The 12,358-nt window shown below is 42.0% G+C and overlaps 1 protein-coding gene across 2 annotated transcripts in view; it reads left to right on the top strand.

Annotated features, from left to right (window-relative positions):
- The first annotated feature begins 7,608 nt into the window (after positions 1–7,608).
- LOC147327547 (protein kinase C beta type-like) overlaps positions 7,609–12,358 on the top strand; it is a 49,263-nt gene continuing 44,513 nt past the window's right edge. The window contains exons 1-2 of one of the 2 annotated variants that reach the window (XM_086295228.1): positions 7,609–8,316; positions 8,755–8,786. In XM_086295228.1, coding sequence (XP_086151354.1) covers positions 8,153–8,316; positions 8,755–8,786 — 196 coding nt within the window. In that variant the 5' untranslated portion in view covers positions 7,609–8,152. The remainder of the gene's footprint in view (positions 8,317–8,754; positions 8,787–12,358) is intronic. The other variant, XM_086295227.1, reaches the window with a different exon arrangement.

The following is a 12,358-nucleotide window of genomic DNA, read 5'->3' on the forward strand; positions in this document are numbered from 1 at the left end:
CTATTATTTTCCTGTAAAATCTCTCCATTTACTAATATGTTACAGACCACACTATAATCTGCAGTTTACCCGAGATCAAATGATCGTATTCTGATAAAAAACAGAGAATATCAGGCAAAACAAGTGGGCTTTACTTATTTTGGTATATACAGACACGACAGCGTCAAACTACACTTTTATGATGTGAATCTCCTGTTCCATCACACCCCAAAGGGGCTCTGTTGAACTGAGAAACTCTGGAGCTCATTTGAGTACAGTGAACTCATTGTCACTTTCAAGAAACGAGATTAAGATGATCTGGACCTTGTTACATGGTGCATTATCTTACTGTAAACTTTGATTGGTGCAGTGTGGTCATGGTGTGGACATCGTTAACAGCAATGCTGCGGTGCTGAAATGATGCTCAGTTGGTGGTAAGAGGCCCAAAGTGTACCAACATCCTTACACCAACACCAGCAGGATGAAGTGTTGATACAAGACCAGATGGATAATTGCTTTCATGCTGTTTATGCCTAAATCTGACCTCACGCTGGCTTTAATCTCAGTTTCCTGCTCTTAGCTGAAAGCTGTAGCATCCAGTAATGTCCTCTGCTGCTGTAGCCCATCAAATCAGTTGAGTTCAACTGGTGAGTGCATTGACGTGCTCTTTTGCATACCTCGATACTCAGTTTGTCTTGACTATCTCTACATCTCTAAATGCAGAGTTGCTCCCATGTGATTGACTGATTAGATATTTGTATTAATGGGCACTTGAACAGGTGGAAATGGTGAAAGTGTCCAGTGAGATCTGCCTTGCACTCCGTAGAGAGTGAACAAACGTCCTGGAACATTTCTAGAGTTGGCAGAAAATGAATCAACCTTTGAAACAAAGCAAGGCTTTAATTTGACACAATTTATTGATTTAGGGATGATCAAAACAAACACAAAAGCAAAATCAGCGAAGATAAACAGCACTACGGAGTTCTTTAAACTAAAAATCATTTAAAAACAGTGGAACTTCTGCCAAGTTGTTCAGTTTACAATGGTGTGAAAGTACTTTACTACCTGGCTGAGTTTCCCAGACTCTCACACCCACTTTCCAAAGAGTTCAATTATTTGTGCACGGGCATGAAAACAGGCAACGCGCCAGGGCCATCTCAGTTTCTGTTTGTGCTTCTGCTACCGTCGACCATGTTCAGTGCTGGACTGCTGACTGCTCTGTTACCTCTGTTTTGGCAGAAGTGGTGTTCAAAGGAAAAATGGGAGTGTGAGTGAAATTTGGATCAAGTTCAGAGCTTGAACAAGTTTGCACAGGACAGCAGTTCCAACACTGCCTGTGTATTTCCTAGAAAAAATGAGCCCTTAGATTTTTTTCAAGCAATTTATTGAACATTTGCACCACAGACTAATGGTGGAAAGCTTAATCCCATAAACACTCATTATAAACACCAGTATCTAAACTACACAGAAATTTGCCTCAGTGTCTACAAGGTCCAGCAACACCTGTTTTTCCAGATATTCCCACTATTACACAAGCATATTCTTGTTAAATTCACTGTTTATCTGTGGTTAGCGTGATCTTTTGTGTACGATGCAGTTAAAGGTAAACACTGCTGTAACTTGCCAGCGAGCTTTGTTCTTGCCTACTTTTATGATTTTTTCCCCATCAGACTTCTCTCTAGAAACATAACGCTCACATATTTTCCATACATAAACATTTTAAAAACATAGTTTTAAGTGAAATGTAATTAAAATTAGATCTCTAGATTATATTGACCTTAAAAAAAGGCATGGGAAATAAAAAGCATTTTACTGTTTTTCAGTTTTCTTTAACAGCGAGATGCACCACATGCAGACGGGGAAAATATAGGTGAAAAACAACCAGTGAGGTTATCTGCCACTGATAAGTGTGACCTGATCTTTTGATCTTTTTTAGTGTGCTAAAAATGTTTTGCACAATCATCTTAGTCATGCCAACTGAGACTCTTGTTTTCATTCAATCATTAAAGCCATCAGTGCAGCTAAAACTGATTGCTGGAATGGCTGCTCTGAGTTGTGGGAAGGTGACAGACTGACACCTTTTAGCCCATTTTCTCACATGAAACCTGTAACATGACAGGTTCAAATATTCAGAAAAGGCAGAGGTTTCCGTCATTCACACATAACCTCCTACACATAACGCTGCCATTCCAGAGAGACTGAAGGAACAGCGTTTAATATAAACAGGAATCAAAGGAAACAACCCACCGCCTACACTTTAAATAGACTTGTATACCTTGTTTTATGGATCACATGTGGATTGTGCAAATGAGTAGCAAATAACAGAATATTAATTCAGTGTGTTACTTTAATCACTATAAAAACACTTTTCAGCAATACAACATTGCTGATTTTCTCATTGCGGCAATAGCTTTCTGTCTTTTAGATGTACACTCACTCACCACTTTATTGGGTACACATGCTAGCACTGGGTTGGCCCCCCTACCTCAGCGGTTGCTGGAAACACTCCTCAGATGCTCAGTTGGCTGACTTTGGAGTACAATGAACTCATTGTCATGTTCAAGAAGATTCCCTTGAATTCCCTTGAGATGATATGAGTTTTGTGACATGGTGTATAAAAAGGGTATGCTATGATCAAGGCATCAACATGGTCAGTAACAACACTCAGATGGGCTGTGGTGTTAAATAATGCTCAGCTGGTACTGAGTGTACCAATTAAGTATCCCTCACACCACCTGAAACACTGATGCAAGGCAGGATGCATCCATGCTTTCGTGTTGTCATCTCAGTGTTGCAGCAGAAATCAAGACTGATGAGGGCAAAGTGGGACCCAGTGTGGCCTTCTGCTGCTATAGCCCATCTGCTTCAGGGATGGGCATGTTGTGCATTCAGAGGTGCTCTATTGCATACCTTGGCTGTAACAGTGGTAGAGTTACTGTTGCCTTCCTCTCACCTTTCAGCAGTCTGGAATCTCTGACTGCCACAAGGCATTTTCACCCAGAGAGCTGCAGCTCACAAGATATTTTCTCTTTTCCAGACCATTATCTGTAAATCCTAGAGATGGTTATGGGCTGAAAAACTCAGTAGATCAGCACTTTCTGAGATATTCAGACCAGCCTGTCTGGCACCAACAACCACGCCACATTCAAAGTCACTTAAATCCCCTTTGTCCCCCAATCAGATGCTCAGTTTGTACTTCAAGCAGGTCATCTTCGCTTTGTATACATACTTAAAAGCACATTTGCTACCACGTGATTGGCTGACTAGATATTTGTGTTAATGAGCAGATGAACAGATGTACCTAATGAAGTGGCCATTCGTAGTTATATAGACGAATACCCATACACATTTTAGTACATTTTAATCAACCGATCAGATAACCTTTGTCACTCTAACAGCTGCACAGAGTGAAGTATAGAACATTATCTGGCTGTTAGAGCCTGATCGATCCTGTTTTTGTGTTGAGGACAGTTTCTTCTTAGTTTCTTTTTAGTTATTTTTAAATGTTTATGTTGCAGTAGCCACATTTAAAGCAAGATCATCTCTCTATCTTTGGAAATGTTAGTGTATGGATTCTGGTGCTGTAGATATGTAATAATCCCAGAAGAAAGACTTCTATGATCAGCTGGAAGCAACTAAATAACTTTGGGTCATTTTGACATGCAGTTATCACTACTAATATTATGAGCATTACTGATGAGCGTTATTAATCTGATCTATTAAAGGCTCTGTCTTCAACACAAAACATTGTATTCTAGTAACATTTCATGTCTTGAATAGAAGTAAAATTAGAAGTCAAAGGTTTTTTTTTGTTTTTTTACCTCATGTCTAAATTTTATTTTGCCATGTTTATTATATTTTATTGCTGCTATTGTTCTTGTGTTATTGTAAGGTGGGTGAAAGGTGCCTATAGATAAAATTATTATTATTATTATTAATATTATATTATAAGGAAAATATGAATGGTGGAGACTGCTGTGTGCACCTCCAGCAACCAACTATTCCTATGATGTTTTGTCATATTCAGGTCGTTGTGTGTGCAGAAAAAAGCCTGTTTAACATATATAACTGTGTCAGAGATCACAGTGTAACAGTCAGTTTTTGACTAACCCCAGTGAGGCTGTTCTCCCTAACAGTCTTTTAGAGACTCAAGATTTACGAGAGGCAGGTCTGCATGCTGTAATTTCACGTGTTCGTTTTTATTAATCTGATGGAATGCATCCTGACTTGTTGTAAGTGGAAAGTTATATTCAAATATTGCAAAGGCCCCACCCGTGGTAGCTTTACCGTAAAAGTGTTTAAGGTGCTCATTCGGACACGAAGGCGACACTTCTGTATTTGGTCAGATAACCGGAAAGCCCGATCCAATAAAGGTTTGAAGAGGTTTAATTAGTGTTTAACAAGACAACGAGAAAAACAAAACATTTTTGGTCAATCCTCCCGATACAGCTCTGAATTCTCCTGGTTTTACACTGAAAAAACCTCGCCTCCCTACTGCCACTTAAAAAATATAACAGGACAACATTAATGTAGAGCTAAGCTGACGTGTCTTAACTGATGTTCAATTCAAGCAATTACAATTCTCTAACAAAAATAACCGACTTGCAAACTCCCAGGGACAGAAAAAAAAAGGCAGTCTTGTGAGATTTGGGTGTATTAATACATTTATCTTCCTTCGTGATCCCAACCTCATATCAGTAGCCTGCACCGGAAGCTTAAGCAAGACTTTACCACAGCCTGTCAGTTTTAAAAAACGATGCCTGGAGCAACAGGCTGTGTTTGCCTCGGCTGCTCAACCTGCTGAAACGTCAGATTAAATGCATACTGTACATACTTGACCTGCTTTGTACTTGCCAGTGTGTTTATTTCTCGAGGAACCAATGAGCACTCTAACACTGAAATGACTGTTTGATTAATCAGTGAGTCACTTGACAGAAAACTAATATGTGATTAATTCTTTTAAGCTATTTTGAATGTAAAAATACTGAAACAATCAACGGTAGTTTTACAAATGCGATGGTTTGCAATGTTTCCTCCCTGATAATCAAAAGAATTGTAATTAATAATAATTATAATTAACAACAATAGCAATTCTAATAACATCGTTATTATTGTTATTATTAGTAGAGCCATATAAAAAAATGTAAATTGACAATAAAAGCAGTTTTGTTAATAAACAAACACAAACTAAAAATGTCTGAAAAATAAATTTTGACTGGCTTCCTCTACAAGAAGATTGCCAGATACATATAACCAGAGATGGGCAGTAATGTGTTACTGTAATCCGATTACTTTTAACGAGTAAAGTAAGGAATTACTATCGCAAAAACGGTAATTAGATTACTGTTACTATCCCGTAAGCACGCTGCGTTACTGCGTTACTAAAACCGTGATTTTTTTGCGAGAATGTCTCATGACAGTGACGTAAGCGAGTGCGACGTTAGTGACAACAGCTGTGTGCAGATCAACAATGGATCGTATATCGAGTGCAGGAGAGAGTATGAGCGTGCAGCGTTTAAAGCGTGGAAGTACTGACCTTACTTTGAGTTTGATTCCATAAAAAGTGACAAAAACTTTAGCGTCCGTTGTGCGTGGGAAGAAAACTTTTTACAGCGAAAAAAAACCCCTAAACAAGCACCGAGTGCTCAACAACGTAATGGGAAACTCACAGAGAAACTCGCGGATTCTTCCACTGACCGCTGCGGCACACCTGCACCAGGGTAAACCTCCGCCTACTCTACTCCTGCTTTACAGGTGAAAATAGAGCAACAGGACCGCCGAGTCTTTGACTTTATTTATTTTCTGCTGTGTTTTACTTGCATCTATTTGAAAGAGTGAGTGTAAACACAAAAAATATTTTATCTTATGTGCTGGAATATGCAGAAAATAGGTTTAAATATTAAACAAATTTCTTCCAGTCAAAGAATGTTGCATATAATTAAATGTTTGCTTGATGCATAAAGTTAAAAGATTAAAACTGATAAAACAAGTTTTAAAAAGAGACTTTTCCATTTGATTACATTTTGTATGATGGATTATGCAGAAAAAGTAGAATTGGGCTGAAAGATCTATCGCTTTATCACCTCTTCAGGTTGTAAATCGTGTTTTTAAAAAGTAACTAAGTAATTAATTACTTTTGAAAATAAGTAATCAGTAAAGTAACAGGATTACTTTTTTGGGGAAGTAATCAGTAATTAGTTACTGATGACTTTTTTCAAGTAACTTGACCAACACTGCATATAACCTAAAATACAGTTATGAAAAAAAAATCTGATTTGGAAGTGTGAGCATCTCTACAGGCACACATTTGGGAAGTTTGCTGGTCCAGAGCATTTGGGTGTGTGTTATCAAGAAGCAACAATCTCAGAGTTCACACAGATTTTTTGCAGTTTCACTGAATGTTGCACAGAGAGCTACATCTCAAACTCAGGCCTCAGTTAGTGTGTTAAATGGTGAAGTTCATGACAGCACATTTAAATTTACACTAAACAGGTATGACTTGTTTGGAAGGGTTGCCAGGAGAAAGCCTCTTCTCTCTAAAAAGAACATGGAGCGTGGTTTAGGATTAGAAATTTGTACTTGAGCAAACTACAACACTTGTGGAACAATGTCCTTCGAGCATATGAGACTAAAGTGGAGATGTTGACCATAATGCATGAAGCCATGTTTGATAAAAGCAAAACACGGCATATCAGCACAGGCGGATATCATACCAACTGTCGAGCACGGTGGAGGAGTGGTGATGATTTGGGTTTGTTTTGCAATCACAGGACCTGGGCAGCTTGAAGTCATTAAGGTGGCCTTGAACTCCTCCAGGGGCAAATGTGAGACCAACAGCTCTGTTTATCAGCTAAAGCTTGGTCCACACTGGATTACTGAACAGGGCAATGACCCAAAACAGAACAGCAAAATCTATGCCAGAATGGCTGAAAAAGAAAAGAATGAAGGTGTTGCAACGGTCCAGTCAAAGTCCACACCTCAACCTGATTGAAATAGAGCTGTGCATAAACAAATTCCTGCACATCCTCAGTGATCTGAACCAACACGGTAAAGGCTAAGGATGGTTCTACAAGCTGCTGATTTAGTTTCTCCACAGAAATGCACAAAGTCCTGTGTACTCAATTTGTAATGTTCATGCTTCTGACTATGTAGTAGCTTTACTGTATCTGATAAGACTAAAAGGAAAAGAAAGCAAACTGTGGGCCTGTCTGTAATCTAGAGACAACAGTATGGCTTACCTGTCTGCACTGTACCGCCGCCTGGTTTCCACTTTGCACTGTAGGAGTCTTTACATGATTAGAGGAACAGCACATTTTTCACTTCCAGAATCCATACTCTCTGTCTACATATATATTGACAAATAGGTGCTGATTATCAAAGTCCACACTGACTCTGAAAAGGTACATTAATAATGCTGAAAACACTGATGACAACAGACACATCTAATTACACTTTACAGAATAAGTCAGAGGTATATAATCAATAAAATATTTTAAAATGTAAGTTTTCATTCAGACACAGAGGCACGAGTTCAACTTGAAATTCTAATGCTCTCTATATGTTTGAAATAAGAGTCTATGACTAAAGGTAGATTTATTTATTTTTTTTTAGAAAACGGGGTCACCAGGTTGGCTAATAATGAGGGACTCTCTGAAATCGGAGCTTCAGGGGCCTCTGACTCACGGGTTCGTGGGCAATCACTGGTTTCTGTTAACTGGCGTCTCAGACTGGTTTGGATGCGTGTGTCTCCAGAAGTCACATCACAGTGAAAGAACGCAGGGCTCGTTGTGCCATAGACGGAGAGAGATCGCTTCAGAGGTGTGCCACACAAACAACACGTCAACGCACAAATACAGAGAGGGAGGAAGAGAGAGAGAGAGAGAGAGAGAGAGAGAGTTGTAAGCAGCGGCACATCGGTGAGAAGAGGGAAGCAGGCGCGCGGCACGGGGACCCGCCGGAAGAAGCAGCTGCAGCAGCTTGAGCGCGAGCTGGACGCAGACCGACAAAAACACCGGCAGCACGAGCGACACCGCGGCGGCCAGCGGGGCGAAGAGGAGAAGGAGGCGGCACCTGTACCGCGACTCGTCCTCCCCCGCCGCCTCCGTCGCGTCTCTCTCTCCCCTCTCCTCACCCCTCGTTCCTCCTCTCGGACCGCCGCCGCTTCCTCGTTAAGATGGCTGACCCCAACAGCGAAGGAGAGGTGCCGGAGAGCGCGCGCGGCTTTGCCCGTCAGGGAGCCCTCCGTCAGAAGAATGTGCACGAGGTGAAGAACCACAAGTTCATCGCGCGCTTCTTCAAGCAGCCAACCTTCTGCAGCCACTGCACGGACTTCATCTGGTGAGTGTGCGCGCGGGCGTGCGTGTGTGTGTGTGAGGGGAAAGGACACAGGTGATTCACTTGCTGCTGCGGCTCAATCGGCCTTCGTCCACACTGACACCGCAGTGTTTCTTTCATTATCATGAAAAACAACGCGGTGCGCCATACACCCCCCACCCCCCTCCACAATGCGACAACACCGCGGGCCTGTCGGGGAGAGATGGCGTGTCGGCAGCCGCAGAGCAGTTGCTGCTGCTCGGTGTTTTTACCGCATCGTCCCGGACACCCATCTCTGACACTGGAGGAATGCTGCTGAAGACACAGGGCCCCGCTGATGTGTGTGTGTGCGCGCGCGCGAGATCATGTGTGATTGGATATGTGTGTGTGCGCGTGCGCGTCACTGCCAATGCATATCTTGTGAATTCCCCAAATCTCACAGCCCTGTCTTTCTGTCCACAGGGGCTTTGGGAAGCAGGGATTCCAGTGCCAAGGTAAGAGCAGCGGCTCATTCACAAATCCCTCTGCTGCATATGGCTGTGGGTGTGTGGACGGATGTTCACTGTCTGAAGGAGTGTTGCTGTGTGTGTGTTTGTTTCTTATATTCGGGGGCCTCAGGTCTGCACACTGTTAACGGTGACCTGTTGACTCTTTTGTTGATGGCGGGTTGGTGTTGGCAGGCAGGTGTCAAACTCAAAGCAGGTGCTTGCCAGCAGTGACAAATGAGAGTGCGAAAGCTCCCCGAAGAGGCTCGAGCTGAGGAGACAGTGTGAGATGTAAGAGTAGAAGAGTCGGCGGAGCACTGAAAGCTGAGATGTCTGGTTTTGACCAAGGAGAGATGGCAGGGAGACAGACCAGGAAGTTAGATAGATCATGCTGTTTACATCTGATTGGAGCTGTAAAATGGTGGTGGGCGTGTGTCTGTGCATGTGGGGGTGGATGGTGATGTGTGGCTGCGGGTGGGTGGCTACTCAAGGTGCTGGTGGGTGGGTTGGTGGGTGTCTAGACATGGACCTCTGCACAAAGCAGTTTCACAAACAGGTCCTTGCAGCAGCACGGTGACACCCCTAAATCACATGCATGCTGCTCAGCTGTGGCGATTGTTGTCGCTTTGTATCACTTCCTCTTCTTCACCATCCTTCTCAGACATCCACCTCAAGTCATTTAGCCTCGGTCATGATCATCCATGTGCGGCTCAGGACGAGGCAGCCAGAGTTTCCACGTTAGCCTCTTGTGTAATAGCGAAAAAGTTGAAGTCCCCTCCTCAACTGCTCTGCTGCTGATACAGGAAATGCACCGGAGGTAGAAAAAATTAACGCTTTATGTGGGTGAGTGAGCGCACACGGGCGCCTGGACTACGGACTGGTGTGCGGTTAATTAGCCTGAGTTGATGACACACAAAATGTGGAGAGCACAGACTGTCTGCAGCCTTTCTCAGGTAGAGCTGCTGTCAGATAAGGTTTTATTGCAAGTTTCAACCAGCTTAGTGAAAACAGAGCACTCTTAATCATATAGAAAGCCTTTTATGCCTCTGACTGAGAGGAAAGTAAACATCAAAGATATGAAAAGTAGCTAACCAGTCAGACAAACTATCCAGTCAGCACTTGTGTGCATGCAGACCAGAGCTGTGCTCTGTAAGTTAATGCCAAATTTAGCAATAACTCGAGTAAGTGTTTCTTTTTTCCTCAGCTGTTACTTGGGCTGTAAAATAAAATGTACTTAAACCACTTAAAAAAAGTAAACAAAAAATCAGCACAGTTCATCTGTCCAGCTTCTCTAATGTCAAACCAAACTGCTTTTACTGGTGTTCAAAAATAAAAGGAGAAAACCCCCGCTGGGTTACAAAGAATGAGGTCCGGGTTATTTCTCTATCTGCAGCTGTCAGATGTCCTCACATGAAGACGTGCACAGAGTGATGCTCTTTGAAACGAGGACAGATGTAAGAATGCGCTCGCTGAGCGTGTCATTTGTGGGTTGCCACACAACAAGAGAGTGACTGAATTTGTCGTCGCTTAACCTGACGCCCTCCAAGAAACCGAAAGAGCACAATAAACATAAACCATAGCCAAGTATTGCATTACTATTTTGTTTGAATTTAATTTAGACTACTCTAGTGAGGAGGTTTTAGAGGTGTGTTTACACCTCCTCGTCAGAGGATTGGTTTAGCGGTGAGGTTAGAATAAGGTTTAGGCCGGTAATGGGAATGCATTATGTCAGTAAATCCACTCACAGAAATGACAATGTAAACATTCATGTGGTCATCCCAGCTCATCAGATTTTAGCCAAAACGTGATGGGTTCTCACTGAGATGAGCTCAAATTTGACAATGCGCTGACCTCAGAAATACAACCAATGAGTACCAAATGGTTCCTGTCTGATCTTGGAAGCTAAGTGGGGGTTGAGCTCGGTTGATATTTGGACAGGACTAGGTGTTGTAAGTTTGGATGTAGCTGTGCCTCAGAAGGTAGAGCATCCACTAATTAAAAGGTCGGTGGTTCTGTGGATGCTATTTAAGGTACTGAACCCCCAAAGTTTAATCTGATGCATCCATTGGAGTGTGAGTGTGTGCATGATGGTTTAAAAAGCCAGTCCATTTCTAGAGGGAGGTGAAGAGCAGGGCGATATGACCAAAAATATTTATCACGATACAGATTTGAAAATTTGCGATAACGATATAACTGACGATATAATTGACACTAGACAAAATACTTTACAACTCCTCAATTTTATTAGTGCAAAAAAACCCCATCAATGTATTTTCACTTAAACAAGCAGCTGTTTTTTGCATTAAAGTTATATAAAAATGTAAAGGTGCAAATGCAAATTCCTTGCTGACAGTTTAACCAAAAGGCATTTCCAGTGGAAATTGGCCGACATATCCTCAGCATAACCATGTATAATATCCACAAAACTTAGAAAGAGGTTACACACACACGCAATACGGTAATATTATGTTGAAGCACCGTACGTATTACTCCGCGAGGCTCCTGCCTACGGTAGCTGTAATGCTCCGTAGGCTCCGTACCCATATTCTATCGCGATATTTCATTTTCTATACCGGTATTACCGTGAACGGTATGATATGGCCCAGCCCTAACAGACACATTAACACACACACATACAGAGATGTCTTTATTTATGAGTGAAAGAAAAATAAGTCATTTAATAAATTTGACTTGGCAGGTTCTCATTGATCCAGGTCAGAGTAGTTTTAAGCGCTTGAGTTGAAGCCAGCTTAATTTATAAAACTTATAAGTAATTTTAAATTTGATGTAACCACTGCATAAATGAGATGAAAAAACATCATGTCAGAGCACCGTTAGTCTCAGGAATTCGGCTCAAGCATAAGAGCTGTTTGATAAAGATGACGGGAAGGAAGGACAGCTTTCAAATGCCTGAGGTGTCCTGCGGTGCACAAATATGACAAATGTGTCTGTGCAGCGTATAATCAGCTGTAATCTAATAAAAATAATGCTGCATGCGTCTGAGGAGCACAGCAGTATGAGACGGTGCTTCTGAATGAATTAGCCCGTGTGATATGACAGTGATCTTAAAGGTAACAGAAAAGGTTAAAGTAAGCTCAAACACCACAGAAAAAACACATCCTGTCAAAATCACGTGATCCTTATCTAGCCAAATCAACTGCTGCCATTCAAAAAGGCTGAAGAGCAGCTTGTGTATCAGCCCCTCCCACCTTTAATTTTACTCGTGCTCAGAAAGTCCGCTGCCATGCAGAGCAGCAGCACAGCACATCTTCAGCCCCGCCGTGTGGTCTTTGGGGACCCTGTTCTTCCTGTTCAGGGTGGTTCTTGGTAAAAGTGATCACGTGAACAGATCGAAATGTTGGTATGAGTTACAACGCAGAAGAACAAGCACGGTCAAAAGTTGACCTGTGCTTGTACCGCACATTGAAACGTCTATAAATATGGAGTATGTAAATTAAATTTGGATCAAACAAATATTCACCTCGAGTATCCAGTGAACACTGAACGCCTAGTTGGCATCCTGTTCTTGTTTCAGATGTGTAGGCCTACATATACACTTTGCTGATGCTTTCTAGAGTTCG

Source organism: Aulonocara sp. 'chitande type north' Nkhata Bay, linkage group LG6 (genome assembly GCF_057382095.1).
Source record: "Aulonocara sp. 'chitande type north' Nkhata Bay isolate Kocher_YH1m ecotype deep benthic linkage group LG6, A_spYH_male_GT1.1, whole genome shotgun sequence".
Lineage (NCBI taxonomy): Eukaryota > Metazoa > Chordata > Actinopteri > Cichliformes > Cichlidae > Aulonocara > Aulonocara sp. 'chitande type north' Nkhata Bay.